The sequence below is a fragment of the Lates calcarifer genome, linkage group LG21 (assembly GCF_001640805.2).
Source record: "Lates calcarifer isolate ASB-BC8 linkage group LG21, TLL_Latcal_v3, whole genome shotgun sequence".
Taxonomy (NCBI): domain Eukaryota; kingdom Metazoa; phylum Chordata; class Actinopteri; family Centropomidae; genus Lates; species Lates calcarifer.
Genome location: NC_066853.1, coordinates 17727727 through 17754026, shown reverse-complemented (window position 1 = coordinate 17754026; position 26300 = coordinate 17727727). Strand labels below are relative to the sequence as shown.

Below are 26300 nucleotides of genomic sequence, written 5' to 3'. Positions count from 1 at the left end.
GCATGTTGGGAAGTTCTGCCCACCTATTCTCCAAAACACTAAAGTGTCATTGCAGCTCGCCACAAGATAAACAATGCCCAATCTGTTCGCAGTGTGATTTGAGCTTGACAGCTGAAAGTGTTTTGTGAATTACCACCTGTGACAACCAGTTGACAAACAACTCTCTTTCTTGTTATTTGGTGATCCACTGGATGACACTCAAAGAAAAAAATAACTGCATATAGTTTATATTATTATTATTATTATTATTTATAGTTATTATTACTAATAACATTGTATTGAAAACACTCACAGTTAGACTGGTCTTGTTTCAGTTGCCATACTGCTCATATGACTATTCATGCATAAATTCATCTTAGGATACAATTGATTTATTTTGATGACAAATAAATATAATGTAATGAATACAGTTCATTCCTTGAACTGAATTTCTGTCACACAGAAAACTACCAATACAAAAACTGTTTTTCATGCTTGTGGAATCTGAACTTGTCTGCACAAAACAGGACCAGTCACTTTAGGGTCAACAAATATAGACAAACAACCATTCACACACTCACATTCAAACCTATGGCCAATTTAGAGTCACCAATTAACCTAATTTGCACTTCTTCTTTTGCACTCCTGTGTGGGAGGAAGCCGGTGTGTACCATCATGCCACCCTCGCATATTATATTAAAATAAATTTTATTTGTGCACTTTTTACACAGTGTTACAAAGTACCTTACAATAAAACATCAGAGTAACAAGAAATAATAAAACTGAATAAAAGTATGACATACAAACATCAAGAACAAAACACTTTTTTAAACAATAGAATCTTGAACACACTGGTACTGAAAGTATGAGTTTGAGATGTGATATGAAGTTATTTTTGATTTGGTTCCTTACTCAGGCAATCCAGAGCTGAGAGACTCCCCTAGGGCTCAGTCACCCCTACCTTTATAAACTCTACTCAGGAACTTGACCTTTAGCCTTTAAAAATATATTCTAAAACCCATGTGGCTGATGTACATTTGAAAAAGAAGAAAAAAAAGAAAAAAAGAAAGAAAAAAAAAACAACTTGATTTGATTAAATGCACACTGCCTTATTGTATTTTATCAAGTCTTTGTACTAATATTAATTTTTCTAAGGAGGAATTTCTTTTTCAAGCTTTCTTTGATGTCCTTAGTTTTGAAACAGTATATTATTGGGTTGACAGCAGCAGGTAAAAGACTGTACAGCATCACAACAACAATGCGAACTGGAACACTGAAAGTGAATCCTACATTATTTGCTAAGTACACAAAGCATCTTGGCATATAATACAGAAACGTGATAAGGAGCTGTGGCGTACAGGTAGACAGAGTCCTGATGCGGCCCTCAGAGCTGGACATACGCATGACAGCAACAATGATGACAAAATAAGAGAATATAATAAAACCCAGGGGCACCAACAAACTGAACATAGCAAGACCAAATGCAACTACCTGTACTTCTCGTACATTCTCACATCCAAGTACTGTTATTGCTATATGGTCACAATAGCACTGTAAAATTATGTTTGAATTACAAAAAGGCAATGTAAGAGCATCTAAAACTATACCCACCATCCATGAGATTGGCATAAACCATGATATTCCACATAGCACAGAAACTGTGGTGTTTGTAAAAACAGCTGTGTAACGAAGCGGAGCACAAACTGCAATAAAACGATCAAGAGCCATCACCATCAGGATGAAAGAATGAGCCGCCCCTAAAAAATGAACAAAATACATTTGTGCAAAGCAACTGTAGAATGAAATAATTCCATCATCAAACCAATATTTTGATATAATCTTTGGTAGAGTAACAGTCCCAAACATTAAGTCAGTTAATGCAAGGTGGCAAAAGATCAGATATGTGGGTTTGTGAAGAGACCTCTCACATTTAACAAACACTAAAATAAAAATATTTCCTACAGCTATAGCCAAGAAGAGTACAAAAAGCAGGGCTGACACGAGACCATAATGCTCCAGTGGAAGTCCAGGAAATCCAGCGATGAAGAAATCTGTTATCCTTGTTACATTAGTATAGACCATATTCACCTGAATTCACAATAACAACAAATTAACAACAATAAAAACACAATGTAAAGTTGTTAGATTGAGTTGAGAAGATAACACTGAAATGTTGACAATATACTTACCTACTTCAAATCTTCAAATCTGCTTCCATGAGCGTCCTGCAACATCTCACAGTAAAGAGACCTAATAAGTGCTTAGCATCTTGTTTGATCCTATGGGTAAATCCCAAAGGGCTGCATTCCCAAAAGAGTTCCACTAGTTCTACATGAAGTGACATGTTCAGAATTCAATTTTCAATCAGAGAATTACCGCCATGGAAAATATGCAGCTACAGTATACTATAGAGAGTGAAGATATATCATAAGACAACTAAGTTCTTTCAAAACCCATACTTATTTTTATGGATTGGATTTCTGATGAAACTTGGAGGATAAATAAACTTGCCACTTAAAATTTATTTTCTCTTTTTCTATGTTTAGATGTAAAGTCAATCATTTTAAAACTGAACCTCAAAATTATTTTTAAAAAGGCTTTAGTATTATACCTCTTGTCATTTACTTCATTAGTGTCTATCATATTAATTTGGCTCCTTTAAACAGTCATTGGTCATTTTATTATTCCTCCTCACCATACTGACTGTGTAACCCTGTCTCCTAGAAAATAAAGTTATTGACTAATTTCCAACAGAAAAAATGCCCTGAGATAAATGTCATGCCACTCCAATATTTTATCATAATGAGGAAAAGACTTTTTAGATGGAAGTACCGGCCAACAGATCACAAGAGTGCAGAACACAGTAGCATCATACAATGGTATACAGTCATCTCACTTGCTGAGACTACTGGTGACAGCAAGTTGACAATTTCTAACTACATTCACTTCAGTACTTGGTAACATTAGCTAGTTAGTACGTAACAGTAAGTTAAACTAATTGGGTTTGTATGAGTGTGTTTAAGTCAGGTTGACATCAAAATGTTCAGTACATGAGATATGTATATTAAAGTCTTTCTTTCGTCATTAATTTGCTTAAAATTCCAATCCATTATATCAAAATTTGACCATGAGCATTTAACTTATTTTGTAGTTGGCACATTTGTTCATGCCAGTTACTTAAATCAGTCTCCACTAACAAAATGTTAACACTGACATCTTTGTGAAAAGCTTGATAGGTAATAAACAACTGATTATCACCAGGTGTGGAACACAACTTACTCTACCTCAACAGTAAATTCACACCACTTACTTAACAGCTTAGTACCGATACAAACGTGGCTGTTTGTTTATATTTAGGTTTTTGACAATGGCAGTTGTTCTGGGAAAGTTTGTTTATTGGATTTCTTGTCCTTTTCTACATCACAATGTAATTTTAATTAGGCCCATTTTTAGGCCCATGACTGAACTGTAATTGTAGTGACTTGTGTAGTGCCTGGTATATGTAAACCCCAAAAATTAATGAAAAACACATCTTTGTGTGTAGGCTAAAACAAGATTTTAGTTTATTTTTTACTATTGCCTCGTCACTTCCATTGTATGACATACAGTGAAATTAGTGAGTAAGTACAGTTTAGATGTTATCATCTGAATTGCTGAAAAATACATGCTTAACAGTTATGAAACACAAGAGTACACATAAAAATAGAATTAAAACATTGTACTAACCTTTTAAAAAAATCTTTTTTGGTTGTTTTTTGGTTGCTACATTTCTTACAATATAAGCCAACCATGTGTGGTATGATGACAATCTCTCAGTCATCCCTTATTAGACCGAAAGTTTTATCTCTATTCCAATCTTAGTTATTTTCAGCTTCTTTATCAAAGTCTGCTTGATATCCTGAGTTTTGAAACAATATATCATTGGATTAACAGCAGCAGGAAAAAGGCTGTACAATAATATCAATAAAATGCGAACATCTAAACTGAAAGAATATCCAACAGTATTAGCTACATAAACAAAACATCTGGGAAGGTAAAAAAGACATGTGATGAATATTTGTGGGGTACAAGTTGATAAGGTTTTTTTGCGCCCAGCAGCATTTGACATTTTCAAAATAACCACAATAATGGAAACATAAGAACACAAGATGAATGCAAGAGGAAGTAAGAGACAAAACATAGCCATACAGAGAGTAGTGACCTGTACAATTTTAACATCCTCACCACATGCCTGACTTGTAATAGAAATGTGGTCACAGTAGCATTGAGCAATGACATTTGATTTACAAAACGGTAAAGTGAGGGCATGGAGTACAATGGTCACCATCAAAGACACAGGTATGAACCAAGCAAATCCACAGAGCATGGATATACTGTTGTTGGTGATTAGAACAGGATAACGCAGTGGAATACATATTGCAATAAATCGATCAACAGCCATGACCAATAAGATGAAAGAAGTTACTGATCCTAAATAGTGGACAAAGAACATCTGTGTAAAACACCCATAAAATGAAATCATGCCATCACCAAACCAGTATTTTGATATGACCTTTGGGAGAGTCACGGTGCCAAATGTTAAGTCATTCAGTGCCAGGTGACAAAAGACCAGATATGTTGGTTTTTGCAGGGACTTTTCATAGACCACAAATGCTAAAATGAAAATATTCCCTATTGCAATAGTTAGGTAGATGAAAAAAAGCAGAGCTGACACAGGTCCATAATACTGTGGAGAAAGTCCAGGGAATCCAAGGATGAGGAAGCTTCTCATCCTTGTGACATTGTTGTAGATCATTATCACCTATTTCACAATCAGCACTGAGACAAAGGATTCCCTGTAAAGCCAATATTCATTAGATGCAGCACATCAAAAGCAAATTTTGTCATGACCTAACAATAACAACATGTATGAAACTAATTAGTCTTGCTAAACATAAAACATTTGCAAGTTTAAGCCTCTCTTTTTTGGTCACTTTTGACACATTGCTTTGCCCTCTGGTAAATTATAAGTCTTTTTCCTTCATCTTTTACATTTGATATAGTAAATGATTTAGTGATAATTTGTAATTATTAACACAATTAAGATATTAATTGCAGCTCTAAAGGTAATCACATATTACATTCTTCACCCCCTTGTCTACCTGAACTTCCTATTAAAACCTAAACTAAATATTATTATCTAACAATTCAGCTCATGGATTTTCTCACAAATGAATAATATAAAATGGAACAAAGACAGTTATTTGCTATGGTTTTATTGTTTTACATTTAGAATCTAAGTAGAATCAAGGTCTTACCTTCCAGATTGCAGGCTAGGAACTCAGAGCTGATTGCCATGCCTTGGCGACAGCTAATATCTGCTCTTCAAAACATTTGACCATACATATCCTCAAAGGATTTTATTCTCAAATGAGTTTCAGCAGTGCCCAAATAGCATTGTGGCATCCTCTTCTTTATGATTATCAACAATTCACTGAAAATATGCATAAAGATTAGAACAATTTACATCAATATAAAAAGAAACAAAAATAGATTTTAAGGCACACTTAACCCCTTAAACTACATTCAGCTCGGTTACCAAATCTTCCAAACAAGATTCCATAAAGAAAGAAATCTACAACAACAAATCTGAGTCTTTGTAATTAGGTTTACCTCTCGCCTCTCGGTATATCAGTGATTTAAGAAAGCTGATGGTACTGACTCCACTCACACTGAACTCAGATATTACTGAACTTCTCATTCAGTGGTTATCTGCCTTCAACTTATTTTTGACCCTGAACTTAACATAATAAAGAGACTGTTTATGGTTGTTATTTTTTTTTTCTCTTTGGCAGATAACTATGTTTGTTTAAATGAGTCAAAAAAATATGCACAAATTCAATTTCATGAAAGACCCCATCTCAGAGATGCCAAAGTTAGAGGTTTTCAAATCTCTACCATTAACCCCTACTAGTAGTGTCAAACGTAACACATTCATATATAGAAATGGCAGTTACTTGGCTTACTATGCACATTTACTCACAAATTGTGCACAAACAATTTTGCATCAGTGCAGGCAGAGAACAAATATGCCATGACATGCGTTGACATTAGAAATGCCTTTTGTGCAGAGTATCCCAATTGCACAGCACCACCTAAATAAACAACATGATCTCACTGGATTGAATGTATACCAAGCAACTTTTAGGACACTTTGGATACCATTTCTATGCATTTTAAGCTGTTTTGCATGTCATTTAATGCTCTTTACTCCCATGTGTCATTTTATCACCTTTGGTTAGAGTTAGGGTAAAGGGGAGCGGCAGGGTTAGGGTTTGAAAAACAGTGTGTGAAATAAAATGTTAAAAGAAAAATAATGTGTCAAGAGAAAGCTTATACTGAATTCAATGGGCGTGAGTGATTTTACACACATCATATGTTGCCAGCGTGTGTTGCCCTTAAGCCTCTAGACTGAAATGTGTGGACAACGATCCTTGGCAGTTATACCGGGACAGTCTATTAAGAATATTCAACCTCATTCATCTATTTTCTTTATTGTTTCAATGTATTATATTGCTTTTACTGTTTTACCTGCCTGTCAGCAATTTGTAATCTGCTCCGTGTAGTTTTATCGATGTAATGTCAGTTTGGAGACGCTTAGGTCAGTGATCACTTTGTGTGATCACTTAATGAAAAAGATAAACCTTCTACATAATTACTGTAGAATATCTAAACTAAGAGCAGAGAGGCTGTAAGGAAAATCACCGATTTCCAATGTATGAAGACAAAATTTTCCTTGTTTCTCATATTTAAAAACATACAAATACACCAACATATGGAAATACAATGTCTAATTAGCATAAACAATGTTGCTAGTGCTTATCAATGAGCTCATCTGGCAATGTGATATTACACAATATAATTACAATGAAACAGTACAGCATTTAAACTACTCTTGAACAAAGACTGTAAATTACATTAATTTATATGCCTTTATCATCAGGTCAGCAAATATATTAAAACATTAGAAAACTGGGATAATGATATTGAAATGTTTAATGACGTATAGTACAAGATAAAGATACAAAAAGTTAAGTAATAAAAAGTTAACAACAAAGTTTACATGCAATTGTATTAACTAACCCAAATATTGTGTAGAATCAACTGGACATTATTCACTAAAGCTGTAATAATATAATGTAACTCCAATAATGTAATAATATATATATATATATATATATATATATATTTTTTTTTTTTATATTATATATATATATATAAACAGACTAAGCCATGTTCAAATTTTAAAATGTATACATACATGGAAACTGTGTTTTTAGTGATCAGTTAAATGGATTAATTTCATACATCAACTTAAAAGATGGTCAAGATTAAAATAAAAAACAAAACAAAAATACAATTGACCAGGGGTGTGTAAAGCCCAACTTGGGAAAGTTGAGATTGCCATTAATGTCACACACTTGTCTGGGACAAGTAAGTCTTGCTCTTGGGTTATCATGTGCATTCTGACTCACCTGACAGCTTTACATTAATATGAAAGTTTTATCTCTATTCCAATTTTAGTTTTCGCCAGCCTCTTCATTAACATCTGCTTGATGTCTTGAGTCTTGAAACAATATATCATTGGATTAACAGCAGCAGGAAAAAGGCTGTACAACAATATCAATAAAATACGAATATCTAAACTGAAAGAATATCCAACAGTATTAGCTACATAAACAAAACATCTGGGAAGGTAAAAAAGACATGTGATGAATATTTGTGGGGTACAAGTTGATAAGGTTTTTTTGCGCCCAGCAGCATTTGACATTTTCAAAATAACCACAATAATGGAAATGTAGGAAAATAAGATGAATGCAAGAGGAACTAAGAGACAAAACATAGCTACACAAAGAGAAGTTACAGCAACTATTTTAACATCCTCACCACATGCCTGACTTGTGATAGAAATGTGGTCACAGTAACACTGGGCAATAACATTTGATTTACAAAACGGTAAAGTAAGGACATGGAGTACAACAGCTACCATTAAAGGCAAAGGTATGAACCAAGCAAATCCACAGAGCATGGATATACTGTTGTTGGTGATTAGGACAGGATAACGCAGTGGAATACATATTGCAATAAATCGATCAACAGCCATGACCAATAAGATGAAAGAAGTTACTGATCCTAAATAGTGGACAAAGAACATCTGTGTAAAACACCCATAAAATGAAATCATGCCATCACCAAACCAGTATTTTGATATGACCTTTGGGAGAGTCACGGTGCCAAATGTTAAGTCATTCAGTGCCAGGTGACAAAAGACCAGATATGTTGGTTTTTGCAAGGACTTTTCATAGACCACAAATGCTAAAATGAAAATATTCCCTATTGCAATAGTTAGGTAGATGAAAAAAAGCAGAGCTGACACAGGTCCATAATACTGTGGAGAAAGTCCAGGGAATCCAAGGATGAGGAAGCTTCTCATCCTTGTAAAATTGGTGATCATAATTTGACTTTTCAATAAGAATCTATCAGAACCAAGACATGAAATACAGACCTGCAATTTAAAGCACTGTTTAGACCTTCAAAATATTAATTGGTGAATATACTACCGATATGCAACATAATTTAAGTGAGAAGACCAGTACCTGAATTCAAATTGACACTGTATATCTGGAAATCTATTCTATCTACTTAATGACTCAGGTGCTCTTCCATTCGCAGTCTGAATAAGGCTCTTACTTTCAAGAGCTGACTTCAACATCCAAAACCTCGCTACACTGTCTGGATGCCAGATGATATCAGCTTTTATCATGTTGTGCCTGACATATCCTCAAAGGATTGTGACATGAATCAAGATTCATTTGTGTGTTAGTTTTTCTTCTGTCTCTAATAATAAGTTCAATTTGAGAAACACAATAAAGCAGCATAAAAACAATGCAAAAAACATTGATGCAGACACTAAAATAAAGAAAGTGGCTTCTTTGAAGAATGTGAAATATAAAACATATCCTGGTTTGTTTAACACTTTTTGTTTATTACATAATTCCATGTTTATCCCTTCATAGTTTTGATGTCTTCATTATTAGTCTACAATGTAGAAAGTAATAAAAACTAAGAAAAACAATTGAATGAGAAGGTGCGTCCAAACTTTTGACTGGTGCTGTATATGAGGCTGGGGTCTACCACAACAGACAGGACCCCATGTACAGGCTGTGCAAAGACGCCCCTGAGACAGCATATAATAGCAGGTGTAAGATAGACTTAGACTTAGACTAGACTTTACTGATCCCTTGGGATGACTCCCTCAGGGAAATTAAGTATGGTGCAGGCATAGGAACAAGTGTTCATGGAACGCCATAATCAAGCGGCTGGTATAGTGTACAGCAACATCTGCACTGAGTATGGGTTGGAAGTCCCAAGGTCAGAGTGGAAGAGAATGTCCTAAGCTAAGATCCTGTAGGACTTCCAGATCCAGACTGACAAACTGGTGATGGCTAACCAACCGGATATCGTTTTGGTTGACAAACAACAGAGGCCAGTGGTGATAGATTTGACAATCCCTAGCAACTCCAACATCAAGAAGGAATATGAGAAGCTTGAAAAATACCAAGGGCTTAAAGAGGAGCTAGAAAAAATATGGAGAGTAAAGGCAACAGAGATGCCAGTGGTAGAGAGAGCACTGGGGGCTGTGACCCCCAAACTGGGAGAGTGGCTCCAGCAGATTCCAGGTACAACATCTGAGGTCTATGTCCAGAGGAGTGCAGTCCAAGGAACAGCTAAGATACTGCGCAGGGCCCTCAAACTCCCAGCTCACTGGTAGAGGACCCAAGCTTGAGGAAGTCACACATACCAATCCAGGGTGGGGTGAGAGGGAGATTTAAAAAAAAATATATAATGGTTATGTTAATGTTGAATGTTGAATGAACGGGATGCATCAGAACCATCATCACTCTAACAACATAATGCGCTAACAATGCAAACACAGAACAAAACAGATCCTTGGTAGATTAAGAAAGGTAGTTTATTATATGTATATGGTTTGACATTTGGATGAAAGAACAATAAGCTGATACTCTAAAGACATGCAGGGAAGGAGATATATCACATTCTGTTGCAGTTACCACACTACGTCAATATATCTAAATCTGACTTACATGTTAAAACCCCTTAGGTGTGTCTTATAATACAGCTCAGTTGGTTTGATTTGACATTATAATGTTAAATAAAGAAAAGTGCTCATTTAAATACACCAATATCAAGGAATTGCACATTGAATTTTATATATAGCATTTTTGTTTAATTTGATGGCCACATTGATCATGTAAATTTTCGCACTTTCTTTATACTTAAATAGAGCACAGAATTTTGCTTATGTCTCAGACAGAAAATGCAAACAATTCAATATTAATTTATTCAGTTAAATTGCAAAATGTGTGTATTCATAAAACAATTAACCCTTAACAGCATATAGAGTCTATAGCACATGTAGCTTGTGATCTCACTTACTCTGGAATGGAAGTTGTTTAGATAGACAAACATTTCTGACACTGTGCCTTACTTTGAAATTTGCTTCGTCCCAACTTTAGCATTTTTTAATTTCTTCATCAAAATTTGTTTGATATCCTTGGTTTTGAAGCAATATATGACTGGGTTAAGAGCACAAGGAAGAAGACTGTATAACAATATCAATGCAATGCGGAGGTCCAAACTGAAGGAAAATCCTAAATTATGAGCAAGATAAACAAAACATCTTGGCAGGTAATACAGGCATGAAACGAATAACTGTGGTGTGCAAGTTGATAAGGTTTTGTATCGATTCTCCATGTTTGTCATTCTCAAAACAACTACAAAGATGGACATATAGGAAAAAAATATGAATGAAAGTGGAAGCAAGAGAGTAAACATTGCGAGACCAAGAGCAACAGCCTGAACATATTTTACATTGCCACCACATCCCAGGCTTGTAATTGAAATGTGGTCACAATAACACTGCAAAATGATGTTAGAGTTACAATAAGGCAAAGTAAGGGCATGCAACACAACTGCCATCATCCTAACAAATGTCCCAATCCATGACAATCCGCAAGCAATAGAAATAGTGTTGTTTGTAATTAGAATAGGATATTTTAAAGGTAGACAAATTGCAATAAAACGATCCAGGGCCATAATCAGCAGAAGGAGAGAATTAATAGCTCCCAATGAATGAACAAAATACATCTGGGTGAAGCAGGCACTAAAAGATGTTATCTTGTCATCCCACCAATATCTGGATATCACCTTTGGTAAAGTCACTGTCCCAAATAACAAATCATTCATTGCCAGATGAGAGAAGATCAGATATGATGGCTTATGAAGGCGCCTCTCAACCCCAACAAAAACTAAAATGAAAATATTTCCAACAAGAATAGCCAAGTAGACAAAAAAAAGAAGAGCAGACACTGGTCCATAATATGTTGGGTGAAGTCCTGGGAATCCAAGTATCACAAAGTCTTTGATTGTCGTAATGTTGTTGTAAATCATTATAATTTATGCGTTAAAAAAAAAAAAAAAAACTCTCTTAAAAGGCATTTTCAAGATTCTAGTTGGTCATTCTTTCAGACAATATCTATAGGTAGCCATTACAATTTAGATGCTTTTCCTTTGAAGTGACTGAAATATTTTTCAGGCAGAGAACAGCAGCAGATACCAAACTTACATTACGTCTCAGTCCAGAATGAATTCTGTGCAACACCTGACAGTGATACTGAAGTGCCCCTTATAATGCCCCTCCTCTGAGCCCTATGCAGTGATTACCTCATGGATACAGTCGACTGAACTTTAGTAGTGTTATTGACTTGCTTGCTTTAAACAGGTATATTTTGACATAAAACTTTATATTTAGAATGTCATAATATGTCATTTTCTGTACTTAAATAGTTGATAAATTTGCTACTATGGTAACAATTGTCTGTTATTCTATGATGGTTGTGGTGTAACAGTCTGATTGTATTAATATGCTCTTGGTGTGAACATTTTTGTACTTATTACTTATTACATACTGTCTGACTGTACATAGAAAAAAAAATTCAGCTAGTATTTAACATATTTTAAAAGTATTTTAATAATGTGATCAGGCATCAATATTCCATATTATTTAAAACATCAGTTTTCAAGATAATGGCAAGAAAGTTTCCCTTTTTCTCAATGACCTGATTTTTTACAAGGATTTTCCCAACATCTGATAGTTTTAAAATAATATATATTATGTTTTTCTGTGGTATCTGTTCACAAGAGACTATTTAATTATTGCTATAAAAGCTATCAAATATGCTAAACTCACCTTAATTACTATACATAATTTACCTGACAACTGTGACAACAACCCAGATCAAATTCTTGAATAGTGGACGTCTCTGTATATGTAAAAATATTTAATATATTAAAAGCATGTATATGCTTGTTGGACAAGTGGTAGTTGAATCTTAATAAAAACATTTTGTTGTACTGTTCTTTTAAACTGTCCCCAAATCTTTGGATGAATGAGCATGTGTCTGCTCTGTCCCAGTTCTGTTCTTACTTATAACTTGTTTGAGTTTGCACAGCTTTTACAGTGAGTTCATCATCTGATTACAATCAAATATAGTCCATGATTTTCTGAACAGAGTATATAACCTATGAACACGAAAACACTACAAAAAACAGTATATGAGATATTTGATAAGCAGTATTTATTTGACCAGAGGAACAGTACACGTCTTAAACTAGAGGGTTATATCTTGGAGGGAAAGTGCCTGATAGGCAAGACTGATTCAACACTGAATTCATTTGGTAGCAAGTTTTTGCTTTGGTGCCTTGACTCTATATAATCAATTTTAACTCCCTTTGTAGTCTGACAGTAAAATACATAACACTCCCAAGTTAACATGACAACTTGGCAGCAACATAAACATCATTCAATACATTTTGATTTACCAGATAGAATATTTTTTTTGTCTCCCTCTAAGTACAGTCTTCTATGTTTAAAAATGACATTAACATTGTGACAGCATTAGCTTTCAATTTTTCTGCAACCAATTTTTTTTTTTTAAGAAAATCTTCAGTCCTCACAGTATGAGATGGCTTAGAAGAAACACTGAACAATACATTGGTTTGTCAGTCACTAACAGCTGAAACTTGTGCTTTTTGTGGAATTGTCCTCCTGTTGAATTTCTTTCGCAAGCTTTCTCTTATGTCTTTAGTTCTTAAGCAGTATATAAGTGGATTTATCATGGGAGGGCAAAGGCTATACAGCATGATAATTACTATTCGCATGTCAGCTCTAAATGTGATGCCAACATTGCTGGCTAAGTATACAAAACATCTGGGTAAATAATAGAGTGAGATTACAATCAGTTGAGAACTACAAGTGGACAGAGACTTTAGGCGACCTTGAACATTTGCTATCTTAAGTACTGCTATAATGATGGAGCAATATGAGAAAATTATAAACACTAGAGGCCCCAGTAGGGCAAACATTGCAAACACAAAAGCAGGAAAGGCATAAGGGGCTCTGTCGGTGCATGCCAGTGTTGTTATACCAATATGATCACAGTAACAGTGGCTGATTATGTTTGAGGCACAGTAAGGAAGAGGGTATGCCCTAATAACTAACATCAAAGGGCCTGCCTTGGCAATAACCCACACAGTAATACAGAGAATACAGATAGTGGAGTTTTTAAGAACAAGTGAATAGCTGAGAGGATGGCAGATAGCTAAATACCTATCTAAAGCCATTAGAAAGAGAATATAGGAATTCACTGTGCCAAGGTAGTGAACAAAGTACATTTGGACAAAACAAGCAGTGAATGATATGGTCCCTGATTCAAACCAATACTTACTGATGATCTTAGGTAAAGTGGTTGTGCTAAAGAGAATGTCACATGTACAGAGATTCAAAATTATATAATACATTGGTTTATGAAGGCTGCGGTCAGTTGCAAACAAATAAAAAAATGTAGCATTGCCTATCAAAGTTAAGGAATAAACCAAGAACAATACAGCTGAGGCAAGACCTTGGTACTCTGGATGAAGTCCAGGGAATCCAGTAAGGAAAAATTCAGTCACAACGCTGTGATTTTCCTCTGGCATGATGGAACAGAAACTTCCTAAAAGCACTGAAAAATAACTATGGGAGCACATTGACAACATATTAGATTAAACACTTAAAACATTTAGCCAATAACATTTCTTTTATTGCAACTGAACCTTATAATTAATCATAATTAACTGTTTTTGCACCATGTCAACTATTCCACAGTGCCTGATGAAACTTAAAATTTTCCTTTATTATAATATCCTTTATATTTTCTTTTGTCTAATTGTCATTCTTCACAGTATGTTTGAGCACGATGCATATACTACAATGCATTTTACTATTTGTATTCACTCTGAGAGACAAAACAAACCTTTGAATTCTACTCAAAAATAAAATGCAGGGATGAGAAAGTCTTTAGTCTGCTACAATAGATAAGTTAACACATACCTTTCTCAAACAGGATCACTTTGATATCAAACATTTAGACAAAAGCATTGCTTTTGCTATTATTATTTCATTGCTTTTATCATTATTGTTCTTGAACCTGATAATCAATCATAATTAGCTGTTTTTGCAACATGTTGCAACAATTTTACAGTAGCTGGTATAAGTATAATTTTTGGCTCATTCTTTACATTAGTCTGTTAGCACAGCATATATATGACATTTCACTTAACTATTTGTATTCTCTCTGATTGACAAGATAAACCTTTAATTCTGCATCAAAATAAAATGCAGGCATAAGTAGGTCTCCAGTCAGCTACAAGTTAAGATAAGTTAAAACATACCTTTTTCAAACAGCATGGCAGCATACTCTACTTACTCACCTGCTGATTTGCCTTCTTACAGCATGCCTTGTGATGAAGTTATAGAATCCATCTTTTTTTTTTTTTAATTCTCTATGGATCACTAACAATCTGTTAATTCACCATTCACTTAACTCACTTATGTATGCAATTATTTCATAACAAGTCAGTTATCAGTTAAAAATGTCAAAGATTTGCTGGTAGTGAGGGAATGTTCTTAATTCTAGTGTCTTTTAATATTTTCTAGGCCTCATACACATTCAAATAGTTTATAGTGTTCATAGTGCTTTACAGTGGCCTATGCTTTAGGTAAAATTATGACTGACAGTGGGCATCGGGAGACACTTCTCCTGTTTGTTGCTGGGATAACCAAGGTGTTATAGATAAGCTCTGTTTGAGACACCTGGAACCTCTGGTGATCGTCTTTCCTCCAGCTCACAAGATTTTCCATTACACTTGTTATAGCTTTTTAAGTGTTTGATTTGTTGTTAGTTTTAATTACATTTTAAACTTAACTTTGGATTTGGTTTATTCTATTTTACTATTATTATTAAATTTAAAAAATTATTATTTTTTACTTTTGGCTAGACAAATTAAGGTATACGAAGACTTGGGCTTGGGACTTTGTGATAGGCATTTTCATGACTTTTTCATATATAGTGATCAGTCACAACTTTAAAACCACTGACAGATGATGTGAATAACATCGTATCAATACTCATCTGCATGTTACTTGACACATACCACCCGCCTCAACATTGTTGTAGACCTAGCACACCGCTCATGGCAGTGGCACTCCCTGATGACATGGGGCCTCCCCCAGCAGGACAGTGCTCCCACCACACTGCAAAAACTGGTATTTGGTCATAAACCAAAACACTGGAAAAAAAAATGAGCCTGTACCTGTATTAAAATTACCTGTTTAAGGCACAAGAGGAATAGTCAGAGGGTCACCAAAGTTACAGCATGTGCAAAAATTGATAGACAGAGTTTATATATATACATGATGCAAAAAAAGTTCACTTTACAGAATCAACTTTTTCCCTTGATTTGGACACTGGAAAGAAAGCATATTCTGAATCTAAAGACAGTTATAAGAGGGCATTATGACAATTATGACATGGATGCAAACAAACAATGGCCACAGTGAAACTGACCTTTGACCTTTTGGATGTAAAATGTTATAATTATCATTTTATCCTGTTAGACATCACTGTGGCATTTTGTTATAATTAGTGTATGACTCTTATCCTATAAGTCCTATAAGAATTGCTCACCTGGCGCATACACCAAAACAGTTTCTGGCCTCCAGGTTACTTCCAGGTGCATGTGGCCCACTGAATATGCACAGTACTGTTACTCTCATCAATGAAAAATCGAAAAATATATTGATAAAAGACTATTTGTTTGTTCAAGATCAAATGCTGGTAAGTGACAAATAAATGCGATAGAAAACCAGAAAATATCTTACTCATGTAAAAGAAAGCTCATGCGGCACTGTATCCAGATCTCATAACACATCCATGTTTTTTTGAGGTCACAGTGACCATTTGACCTTTAACAACCAAACTGTAATCATATTTTTTCTCAAAGTTCTGGACCTTAACTATGATGTCAGTTGATGTGTAAACAACATATTAAGGAGTTCATGTTCACAACAATAGTTTGAGAGTCTGCTGAGATGAGAATTCACTAAGGTACAAAGACAGGGACACAGAGGCCCACACTCACACATACACACTTTAATCACACACTTGAGACCATTTATGAGATTAGACACTAACTAGTGTCCTCTTGGAACTCATTTGTGTTGTTGTTGAGGTTGAAAACAAACACATCACTCTGCCTCTAAGACAAAACCTTTACGAGATTAATTGTTGTGCTGAACACAACATCAAGAGAGAGACTGTATTTGCACATATATCATTCATGAAGTGAGGGGCACCAAAATTGCATTAGTTTGTTTTACAAATTTGCTGACAATACCAAGAAGTTCAGAAAAAGTGTTGAAATAAGGCAGTAGCCTACTATATCCACAAAAAATATGCAAGTGATTTATCAGTATCCATGAGCCATTGTTCATAGTTTCTCATAACAGAAAGATGTCCTTACTAGATGTCTATCTGGTAGTGCTGTTACTAAATTACACCAGCACTTAATACAATGCTTTGTTTCAATAACAGAGGACTCCTACGCTAACTTTAGTCCATCCCAAACTGATCATCTTGCAGGCTCAATGTGAATGTGAACATTTGACTCTAATGCCCATCTAAAAACGAAAATATGGTTCCAATACAATCCATCATTTTCTGAACTGAACATGTATGAATATTTCCAAATTTCCAATTACAACACATTAAACGCTTAAATCTCTTAAAAAGACTTCTCACAACGTGTTTTGCAATGTTAGGTATGTAATGGTTTCCATCCCTTTTTGGATTCTCCATGGATCACTAACAATCTATAAAATGAAATCAAAATACAGTAAATCCATTGGGCTCACTATGCATCACATTTAAAACATTAACAGTAAGAGTAATTTTTGCTTCAAAATTTAATTTAATCTTATTTTTCAGTGACTGTCAAAATCCTAATTAATGTAGTGGGCTAACTGATATTAAATTAGTCTGTTGGGAAATACTACATATGTTACACATAGCAAGTAACACACATGATGGCTAATTGGAAGAAACACTAATAATGCTAATAGATTATAAATTACACATGGGTAAACAACTTAATTTGAGCAAAACCCCCAATGTGTACCTAAATTGTTACTGAGGAAGGAGTATTAATATCCCCAGTGTTTAATAGTGATCTCTCAGCACAGCAGATGTTAATCTAAATGGATGTCTTGTAACCCTCAAGGTTACAAGCCAATAAACATTACATGTGAGGCCTGTTGGCTTTAGAGTTTATGTTTTAAATTGTTGGACAATGAATGTGCACAGTTTTTATTATTATTAGTTATTTTTGGCAGTTGTAGTTTTAGTATTTGTAATATAGTGCTAATAATGATTGTAGCAGCAGATTGAGTAGTGGTGTAAGTGGTAGTTTAGAGAAGCATCATATACATAAATCATTTTACCCACCCTGAAAGAATTTAATTGCACTTAATATTCTGTTGTGTGACAACAATCTGGAAAAACTGAACCAAGAATAATGTAAGATAGAAAATTACCCTGAACCACTTCACAGCTACTTGTTTCTTTAAAGAGAGGGAGGAGAGAAATAGATGGATTTTGCCTTAATTAGTTCATGACAAGTCAGTCATCAGGTGAAAAGTATCTTCAAGTATCTACAACCAAGTCCAGTGGCTCACAATTCAACCCTTCTTGGGTCTTCAGACTTCATCCTCTCCTCTCTCCTGCATTTTGTGTTTGTCGGTTTGATCGATTTGAGCAACCGTGAATAATGCAAGCCATAGGCATTTTGAGAAACTGTGATAGTACTGGTTATGTTGAAAATAATTTCTTGTCCTTCTGAATTTTGTTGATGTCATATGCAAACAAATTATTGATTTGGGGTCTGCCCAATCACAAACAAGAAGTGTTGTCCCACCCTTTCCATAATTTGAAATGTTGTTGCCTTTTTTGACATATTGATTTGTTTTGTGAAAATTCTGTGAGGTGTTGAGTTTTCTGAAATGTTGTTGTGGTTTGACTCACAGGGTCACTGTACTAAGGATTTGTGATGACTTTTTCATGACTTTTCACTTTTTCATATATACACTAATTTAATGGATAGAATAATTAGTAATCAAAGTAATGGCTGTAGACTTATGTCCTCCAATTGTAACATGGAAGATACTATCTCACACAGTTTAGAACCATGCTTGCCTTTAAGAACAAATATGCATTGTGGCAAATGAGGCTTTAATGTATTACTCCCATACAGGTTACAGTACATCTTCCGCAGAGTCTGCTGAGATGAGAATTCACTAAGGTACAAAGACAGGGACACAGAGGCCCACACTCACACACACACGCTTTAATCACACACTTGAGACCATTAATGAGATGAGACACTAACTAGTGTCCTCTTGGAACTCATTTGTATTGTTGCCTCTGATTATCATCGGTTGAAAACAAACACATCACTCTGCCTCTAAGACAAAACCTTTACAAGGATATTTCTTGTGCTGTACACATTCTTCAAGAGAAAGACTGTACATTATTTGTATATATAGCATTTGTGTAGTAAAGCACACCAAAATAACATTCATTTGTTTTATAAATTTGCTGACAATACAGAGAAGATCATAAAAATGTTGAAATATGGCAATAGCCTACAGTATCCACAAAAATTATAATCCCAGTGATTTACCAATATCCTCAAGACATTGTTTGTATTTTCTCAGAGCAGAAAAGCAGGAATATCAGTAGAGGTGAGCCCAAGCAGCAAAGCATCTGTATATACATATAATATGTACATGCATATGCTAAGCCAAATGAGAGTTGAATCTTAATAAAACATAAGCAACTAGTTAATGGTAAATAAGTGCAGCCCAATATAAGGTGTTACAATGAATTCATATTAACCATAAAATCTTCATCTTTTGAGCCATGTACATAATGTGTGTACATAACAATCTTGTCATTTGAGAAAATTAATAAAGATACTGCTTATGCAGGTGGTAAGTATATCAAATATCCTGAATTAAATACTTCACTTGTTTCTTCTGCAGTTCATTAATCTGCATCAAAAACAATGAAAGTGATTGTGTGTGTATTTTCTTGCTCAGTGAACTACACAAACCTCTTGTATGCCATCAGGAAGTGTGGAACAGTCAGGACATGAGTCAAAATCCTGACACATGCCACTGTGACTGATAAATTATTACACATTATATCAGATCACATTACTAGATTGTTCTCACAAGGTTTGTGGTTTGGTATGAGCACCAAACCTAAGGCAAGGATGAAGTCTTCTGTTCACCTCTGTCCTCAGGGGTGCAGCTTCTCCCTGCACCAAAAAGACGAAGTGTGTCCTGCCTGTCTCGACATTGTCCACGCTAGGAGAGCGTTGACCGAGTTGTTGCCAGCTCCAGTGCTCGGGAACTAAATAGGCGTCAGTTAGCCCGGATGACATCCATTTTTTCACGGTGCTCCCATGCTGCTGGCAATCTCCTCCACTAGCTCAGAAACGGTTAGCAGGGTTTTTTTTTTTCTCCCCCCTGAACCGACATTGGTCAGGTTGGCTTGATCAGCTCAACTCTCCCCTCCAAGCACTGCAGATTCTCTGCTCGACAAAACTTACATAGCTCAGGCTTGCACCGCCCGTGCGCCGAGCTTTGTCACCATGCTCCAGGCATATCAAGCAATGTGTTTGGCAGAGCTGGGAACACACCTGTGGCTGACCCTCTCAGACATTTCGGGCATGGAGAGAGCAGTTTATTTATATAAGCAGTGTATGTCCCCCATTTGGGTGCTTTAAGTGTTTCTCAGGTGACCATTCTGAATGTTCACATGTTGAAACCAATAAAAGCTTCATGCTGTTCACAAAAAGTACACTTCAAAAGCTTGTGATTCAGGGCAGGCGGTGTTGGCAGGTGCCATTCCCCTCTGCTATGCCGGGGGGGGACATCTTTCCCCCCTACTGTGCTGCACACCTTCTCACGGGTAGAGAGAGCTGTTGCTATGGGTTACCGGATACATTCCATGTCAGACCACCTCGTTTCATCTCTGTGGTGAACACAGGTGTACAGGATGAGGCAGCAGCTACAGCAATGAGGGAGGAAATAAACACACTGCTGAACAAGTGAGCAATAAGAGTGGTTCCTGCCTCTGAGGCAAACAAAGGTTGCTACAGCCATTATTTCGTTGTCCCAAAGAAAGGCAGGGGTCTTTGTCCTATTCTGGAGTTTTGAGTTTTAAACAAGCATCTAAGGACATACAAGTTCAAAATGCTAAAACTCACGGGACCACGGTTGGCCCGGGTGATCGGTTCACAACAATTAATCTCACGCTTATTTTCATGTAGCAATACACCCGGTCTACAGGCAGTTTCTCAGGTTTGCATTCGAGGGCATAGCCTAGGAATAGCTGATGCTTCCATTTGTCCTGTCACTTGCCCCCCACACCTTCACCAAATGTGTTGCGATGCCGTTGGCTCCCCTCCAGGAGAAGGGCGTCCGTGTTCTGGCCTATCTGGATTATTGGGCCCTGGTAGCAAGCTCCAGGGAGCAGGCGGCAGAGCAGCTAACGCTAGTTCTGTCTCATAGTCAAGCTCTGGGGTTTTCAGTGAATTATGCACTTTCGACTGGTTCTAATGGGCCAGCATGTTCCAGTCAGGACAGACAACACCCATGTTTCGGGTCACCTGAACCTGGGGGCAGATCTTCTCTCCAGGGGAAGAGGGAGTGGAGGCTGCATCCACTGGTGGTGGCTCAAATATGGGCTCATTTCAGCAGGGAGGAGGTGGATCTGTTTGCCTCCAGAGCAAATACCCACTGCCCTCTGTTCTTTTCCATAACAGACCAGAGCGCACCCCTGGGAATGGATGCACTAGCACACCCATTGCCAACAAGCTCTTGTATGTATTTTCTCCAGAAAAAATGACACTACCGGTTCTGGAGAGGGTGCACCACCACCTGCTTAAGGCTCTGTGTGGGCCCCTGTTTGAGCCTATAGAATCTGTGGATATGAAATTTCATTCTTATGAGACTGCATTGCTTATTGATTTGTGTATTAAAGATGTGTGTTTTTTTGACTGGTCACAACTACCTAAACTGGACACCTGTGTGAGATTGCCACATCTAAGACAAAATGTAGGTCAGAATTTAACATTTGGGGAAACTTGATAAACAAGACTTGTACAGTATATATACAATATACAGTATATATTTTATTCAGTTTGTTTTAGATCAAAAAAGTACAGGTTTGCAATGTGCCCTGTTACATAATACATAATCCATTTTCATTCCCTTTGTACTCGGACAGTAAAATACACAACACACTCCAGTTACCATGACAACTTGTCACGTCTCTATCGTAATTGCTGGGGTCAGTTAGAGCAAAAAGACCTATTAAAGTACAGGCCAGAAATCATTTTCCTCTGTACTCTGCAGCAGAAATCACTGAACATTGATGTAATGACATACAAGGCATTATTTGTTTTATATAAACATCATTCAATACACAATACACATTTTGCTATACCAGATACAGGAAATATTTTCCTTCACTCTAAGTACAGTCTTCTATGTTTAAAAATTACATGATTAGCATTGTGACAGCACTGGCTTTCAATTTGTCTGCAACCAATATTTTAAAGAAAATCTTCAGTCCTCACAGTATGAGATGGCTAATTAGAAGAAAAGAAAAACACTGAACAATACATTGGTTTGTCAGTTACCTATAGCTGAAACTTGTGCTTTTTGTAAAATTGTCCTCCTGTTTAATTTATTTTTCAAGCTCTCTCTCATGTCTTTAGTTCTTAAGCAGTATATAAATGGATTTATCATGGGAGGGCTAAGACTATACAGCATGATAATTACTATTCTCACATCGGTACTAAATTTAATTCCAAAAACACTGGCTACATATACAAAACATCTGGGAAAATAATAGAGTGAGATTATAATCAGTTGAGAACTACAAGTGGACAGAGACTTTAGGCGACCTTGAACATTTGCTATCTTAAGTACTGCTATAATGATGGAGCAATATGAGAAAATTATAAATGCCAGAGGCCCCATTAGTGCAAACATTGCAAACACAAAAGCAGGAAAGGCATAAGGGGCTCTGTCGGTGCATGCCAGTGTTGTTATACCAATATGATCACAGTAACAGTGGCTGATTATGTTTGAGGCACAGTAAGGAAGAGGGTATGCCCTAATAACTATTGTCAAAGGGCCTGTCATGGCAATAACCCACACAGTAATACAGAGAATACAGATAGTGGAGTTTTTAAGAACAAGTGAATAGCTGAGAGGATGGCAGATAGCTAAATACCTATCTAAAGCCATTAGAAAGAGAATAAAGGAATTCACTGAGCCAAGGTAGTGAACAAAGTACATTTGGACAAAACAAGCAGTGAATGATATGGTCCCTGATTCAAACCAATACTTACTGATGATCTTAGGTAAAGTGGTTGTGCTAAAGAGAATGTCACATGTACAGAGATTCAAAATTATATAATACATTGGTTTATGAAGGCTGCGGTCAGTTGCAAACAAATAAAAAATTGTAGCATTGCCTATCAAAGTTAAGGAATAAACCAAGAACAATACAGCTGAGGCAAGACCTTGGTACTCTGGATGAAGTCCAGGGAATCCAGTAAGGAAAAATTCAGTCACAATGCTGTGATTTTCCTCTGGCATGATGGAACAGAAACTTTCTTAACACACTGAAAAGTAAATATGGAAGCACATTGACAACATATTAGATTAAACACTTCAAATATTTAGACAATAACATTTCTTTTATTGCAACTGAACCTTATAATTAATCGTAATTAACTGTTTCTGCATCATGTCAACTATTCCACAGTGCCTGATGAAATATAACATTTATTATAAGCATTATAATAAGCATTAATATTATAATTATTATAATTATTATATTCTTTTTTCTAATTCTCTTTCTTCACAGTATGTTTTAGCACGTTGCATATACTACAATGCATTTTACTATTTGTATTCACTCTGAGAGACAAAACAAACCTTTGAATTCTACTCAAAAATAAAATGTAGGAATGAGAAAGTCTTTAGTCTGCTACAATAGATAAGTTAACACATACCTTTCTCGAACAGTATAGCAGCATACTCTGCTTACACACCTGCTGATTTGCCCCTTAAAAAGACTTCTTACAGCATGCCTTGTGAATGAAGCTATGGTATCCATCCTCTATGGATCACTAACAATCTGTCAATTAACCTCTCTGTTATGTTTGCTACCCCTTCCCCCCAACCTGAACCTATTGATTAGGTTACTTCACTTTAACAAAACCCCAATCTGTACTTACTGTAAATTGATACTGAGGAAGGAATGTTAATATCCCCAGTGTTTAATAGTGGTCTCTCGGCACAGCATGTGTTGAATCTCAGTGGATGCCTTTGTAGTGTAACCCTCCAGGTTACAAGCTAATAAATATGGATGTGAAGCCAGGCTTTAGAGTTTTACACTGGAGTTTTTGTTATTACTATAACAGCACTCATCTATAGGTCAAGTTAATGTGTAGCGGCCAAATCATTGAACTTTTTCCTATCAAGAAAATACACGCTTCGAAGTCTAGGCTTCAAACGTCACATCATCATTAGGTGGCAGTAGAGACTAGCTCGCATGAAGGAAAGTTGCCGAAACGTTAGATATTACCTGATAAAAGTAGGTGGAAACAAGTGAGTAAAAATTGAAGAGCAAGCAGGTAGCGTTGTTGCAGCAACGGAACTGCCAATTCCCTGTTACAGCATTTGTATTGGAGATTCTGGTGAGTTAGTGCTAGCTAACTAGCCACAACAGCCACGGAGCTACCAACATCGTCCAAACGGTGTTTATATTGAACATTCCAGTGAGTTAACTGTTGGCTAACTAGCCTAATTAGCACTTTGGCCGTAGTTTATTATGAGAGAAAAAATATATGTACAGAAATTCAATAACCAGTCGGAACGAGTTGATAATTGTTAAGAGTGAACACACTATAGTACAGCAGTATACAGTCTTAATGTTTTGGACTCCTGTGTTCGTATTCTAATTGTTAATGTTTTGCTAGCCAGTTCATTCTGATGGACAGATTAAGTTAACTTAAACTGAGCTGAAAGTCAAATACTGTCTGTTGTAGTATGTTGTATAGTTACAGGTATTTATCTGAAATGTGAGAATATTGTGTTTGGTTATAGTGTTTTTTGTTTGTTTGTTTTTTGTTTTTTTACAGATGGTGACATATGCAGTTCAGTATTTTGCGAACTGTAATAAGCTAACCAGCTGCTAGATCACATTAGCTGGGATCAGCTTCCACTGTGATTGGACAAAGGGGCTGTCCAATGAAAAGTTACTGTTCAGGTGAGTCTTAAAACCCTAAATCCTAGAGGCTGTCTAATAAACTCCATTGTTGGTAGAAGTGAAATGGCTGTTTGACTGATTTAAAAATCTGATAGCAACTGGTTATGATTTATAATTATCTCTTGCTGTGAGAACAGCATTTTTTCTATATATTTTTTTCTTTTTTGCATTTTATAAATCTTGACATTTTGTTGGATATGCCTTTACAGAATGGTTCAGTCACAGTAACAGAATTTATCATAGGTGGTTTTGACACAACTGAAAGGCCAGTTGTAGTTGGTGTGGCTTTATTGATTACCTACACTCTAGCTGTTTTAGCCAACATGGTAAACATCCTCTTCATTATTTATGACAAGAGATTACACAAACCAATGTATCTTCTGATTTGCAACCTTGCTGTCGTTGATATAATGTACATCTCCAGTGCCAGTCCAACAATGATTGGCGTTCTAGTTGCTGGTGTTAATACCATATCCTATGTATCCTGTTTTATTCAGATGTTTGCTTTCCACTTGGGAGGGGTGATGGAAATGTTTGCTTTAGCAGTTATGGCATTTGATCGATTGGTTGCTATCAGTTATCCTTTTCAGTACCATAGTTATTTAACAAATGGACGTACTCTTGTCCTTACATATGTCCTGTGGCTTGTTGCCTGTGGTTTTGTAGCTGTTTTGCCTGCAACTCTGATTCCTCTCCCTCACTGCCACTCAACACTTAAGTACACTTTCTGTGACTATGCTGCTGTAATGCGCACCACTTGTGTCGACCCTAATTACTATTTCAATCTGGTTACTGTCATAAAATTTTTTCTTTTATTTTTCACTTTCATTTTTATTTGCCTATCCTACATTGGGATCATATATTTTGTGAAATTATCATCAAATAATGATAAAAAGAAAATGGGCAGCACTTGTTTGAGTCACTTGATTGTGGTAACATGTTATTACTGTCCATTATTTACCCTTGTTGTCTTGACCAGGTTAGGTGTGGTATTAACTCTAGAAGCACGCCATGGTTTAATAATCGGGGCCGCCCTCGGCCCATCTCTTGTTAATCCTTTTGTTTACTGTTTTAGGACAAAAGAAATTAAGCATAAGATCTTTAAGATATTCAGAATAAATTAAACATCTCAGCAGATTCATGTGAATTGTGAATTTATTTTCTTACCAAAGTTGCATCATTTTATTATTTATAAGTATCATGTTTTAAGTTTTATGTTGGAATATATTCATCCATGTATTTCTAAACTGTTTATGCTATTCTGAGTTTTAAGGGACAGGTTGCTGGTCAGCAATCTATAACCACATTAACACTTCATATTCACATGTACCAGAAATGTGTTTGGACTGTGGGAGGAAACTGAAGCAACAGAAAGAAACGTGCAAACTCCACACACTACTTCAGAATACCACAAAATATATGATGACACAGATATACTGTTTAGAATAATGTTTGTTTGGTTATGTAAAT

At 35.9% G+C, this 26300-nt stretch overlaps 7 protein-coding genes across 7 annotated transcripts; 1 reads left to right on the top strand and 6 right to left on the bottom strand.

The window, feature by feature from the left end:
* Positions 1 to 1101: 1101 nt before the first annotated feature.
* Positions 1102 to 2067, bottom strand: LOC108876010 (olfactory receptor 52E8-like). The gene has a single exon (XM_018665255.2). It carries the CDS (start codon positions 2059 to 2061, stop codon positions 1102 to 1104), a length of 960 nt encoding a protein of 319 aa, XP_018520771.1. The 5' UTR covers positions 2062 to 2067.
* Positions 2068 to 3805: 1738 nt separating this feature from the next.
* On the bottom strand, positions 3806 to 4774 carry LOC108876008 (olfactory receptor 52E8-like). Its single transcript, XM_018665254.1, has one exon. The coding sequence runs from the start codon at positions 4772 to 4774 to the stop codon at positions 3806 to 3808; it is 969 nt and encodes a 322-aa protein (XP_018520770.1).
* A 2733-nt stretch (positions 4775 to 7507) lies between these two features.
* On the bottom strand, positions 7508 to 8473 carry LOC108876039 (olfactory receptor 52E8-like). Its single transcript, XM_018665317.1, has one exon. The coding sequence runs from the start codon at positions 8471 to 8473 to the stop codon at positions 7508 to 7510; it is 966 nt and encodes a 321-aa protein (XP_018520833.1).
* Positions 8474 to 10524: 2051 nt separating this feature from the next.
* Positions 10525 to 11490, bottom strand: LOC108876007 (olfactory receptor 52E8-like). Its single transcript, XM_018665253.1, has one exon. It carries the CDS (start codon positions 11488 to 11490, stop codon positions 10525 to 10527), a length of 966 nt encoding a protein of 321 aa, XP_018520769.1.
* Positions 11491 to 13101: 1611 nt separating this feature from the next.
* LOC108876006 (olfactory receptor 13C2-like) lies at positions 13102 to 14076 on the bottom strand. Its single transcript, XM_018665252.1, has one exon. The coding sequence runs from the start codon at positions 14074 to 14076 to the stop codon at positions 13102 to 13104; it is 975 nt and encodes a 324-aa protein (XP_018520768.1).
* Positions 14077 to 22177: 8101 nt separating this feature from the next.
* On the bottom strand, positions 22178 to 23152 carry LOC108876005 (olfactory receptor 2AT4-like). The gene has a single exon (XM_018665251.1). It carries the CDS (start codon positions 23150 to 23152, stop codon positions 22178 to 22180), a length of 975 nt encoding a protein of 324 aa, XP_018520767.1.
* A 1875-nt stretch (positions 23153 to 25027) lies between these two features.
* Positions 25028 to 25954, top strand: LOC108876004 (olfactory receptor 4D11-like). The gene has a single exon (XM_018665250.1). It carries the CDS (start codon positions 25028 to 25030, stop codon positions 25952 to 25954), a length of 927 nt encoding a protein of 308 aa, XP_018520766.1.
* The last annotated feature ends 346 nt before the right edge of the window (positions 25955 to 26300 follow it).

Bases quoted from the DNA above. Each gene is read 5' to 3' on its own strand.
- LOC108876007 (XM_018665253.1), bottom strand. From the start codon at position 11,490: ATGATTTACAACAACATTACGACAATCAAAGACTTTGTGATACTTGGA.
- LOC108876004 (XM_018665250.1), top strand. From the start codon at position 25,028: ATGCCTTTACAGAATGGTTCAGTCACAGTAACAGAATTTATCATAGGT.
- LOC108876008 (XM_018665254.1), bottom strand. From the start codon at position 4,774: ATGATCTACAACAATGTCACAAGGATGAGAAGCTTCCTCATCCTTGGA.
- LOC108876010 (XM_018665255.2), bottom strand. From the start codon at position 2,061: ATGGTCTATACTAATGTAACAAGGATAACAGATTTCTTCATCGCTGGA.
- LOC108876005 (XM_018665251.1), bottom strand. From the start codon at position 23,152: ATGCCAGAGGAAAATCACAGCATTGTGACTGAATTTTTCCTTACTGGA.
- LOC108876006 (XM_018665252.1), bottom strand. From the start codon at position 14,076: ATGCCAGAGGAAAATCACAGCGTTGTGACTGAATTTTTCCTTACTGGA.
- LOC108876039 (XM_018665317.1), bottom strand. From the start codon at position 8,473: ATGATCACCAATTTTACAAGGATGAGAAGCTTCCTCATCCTTGGATTC.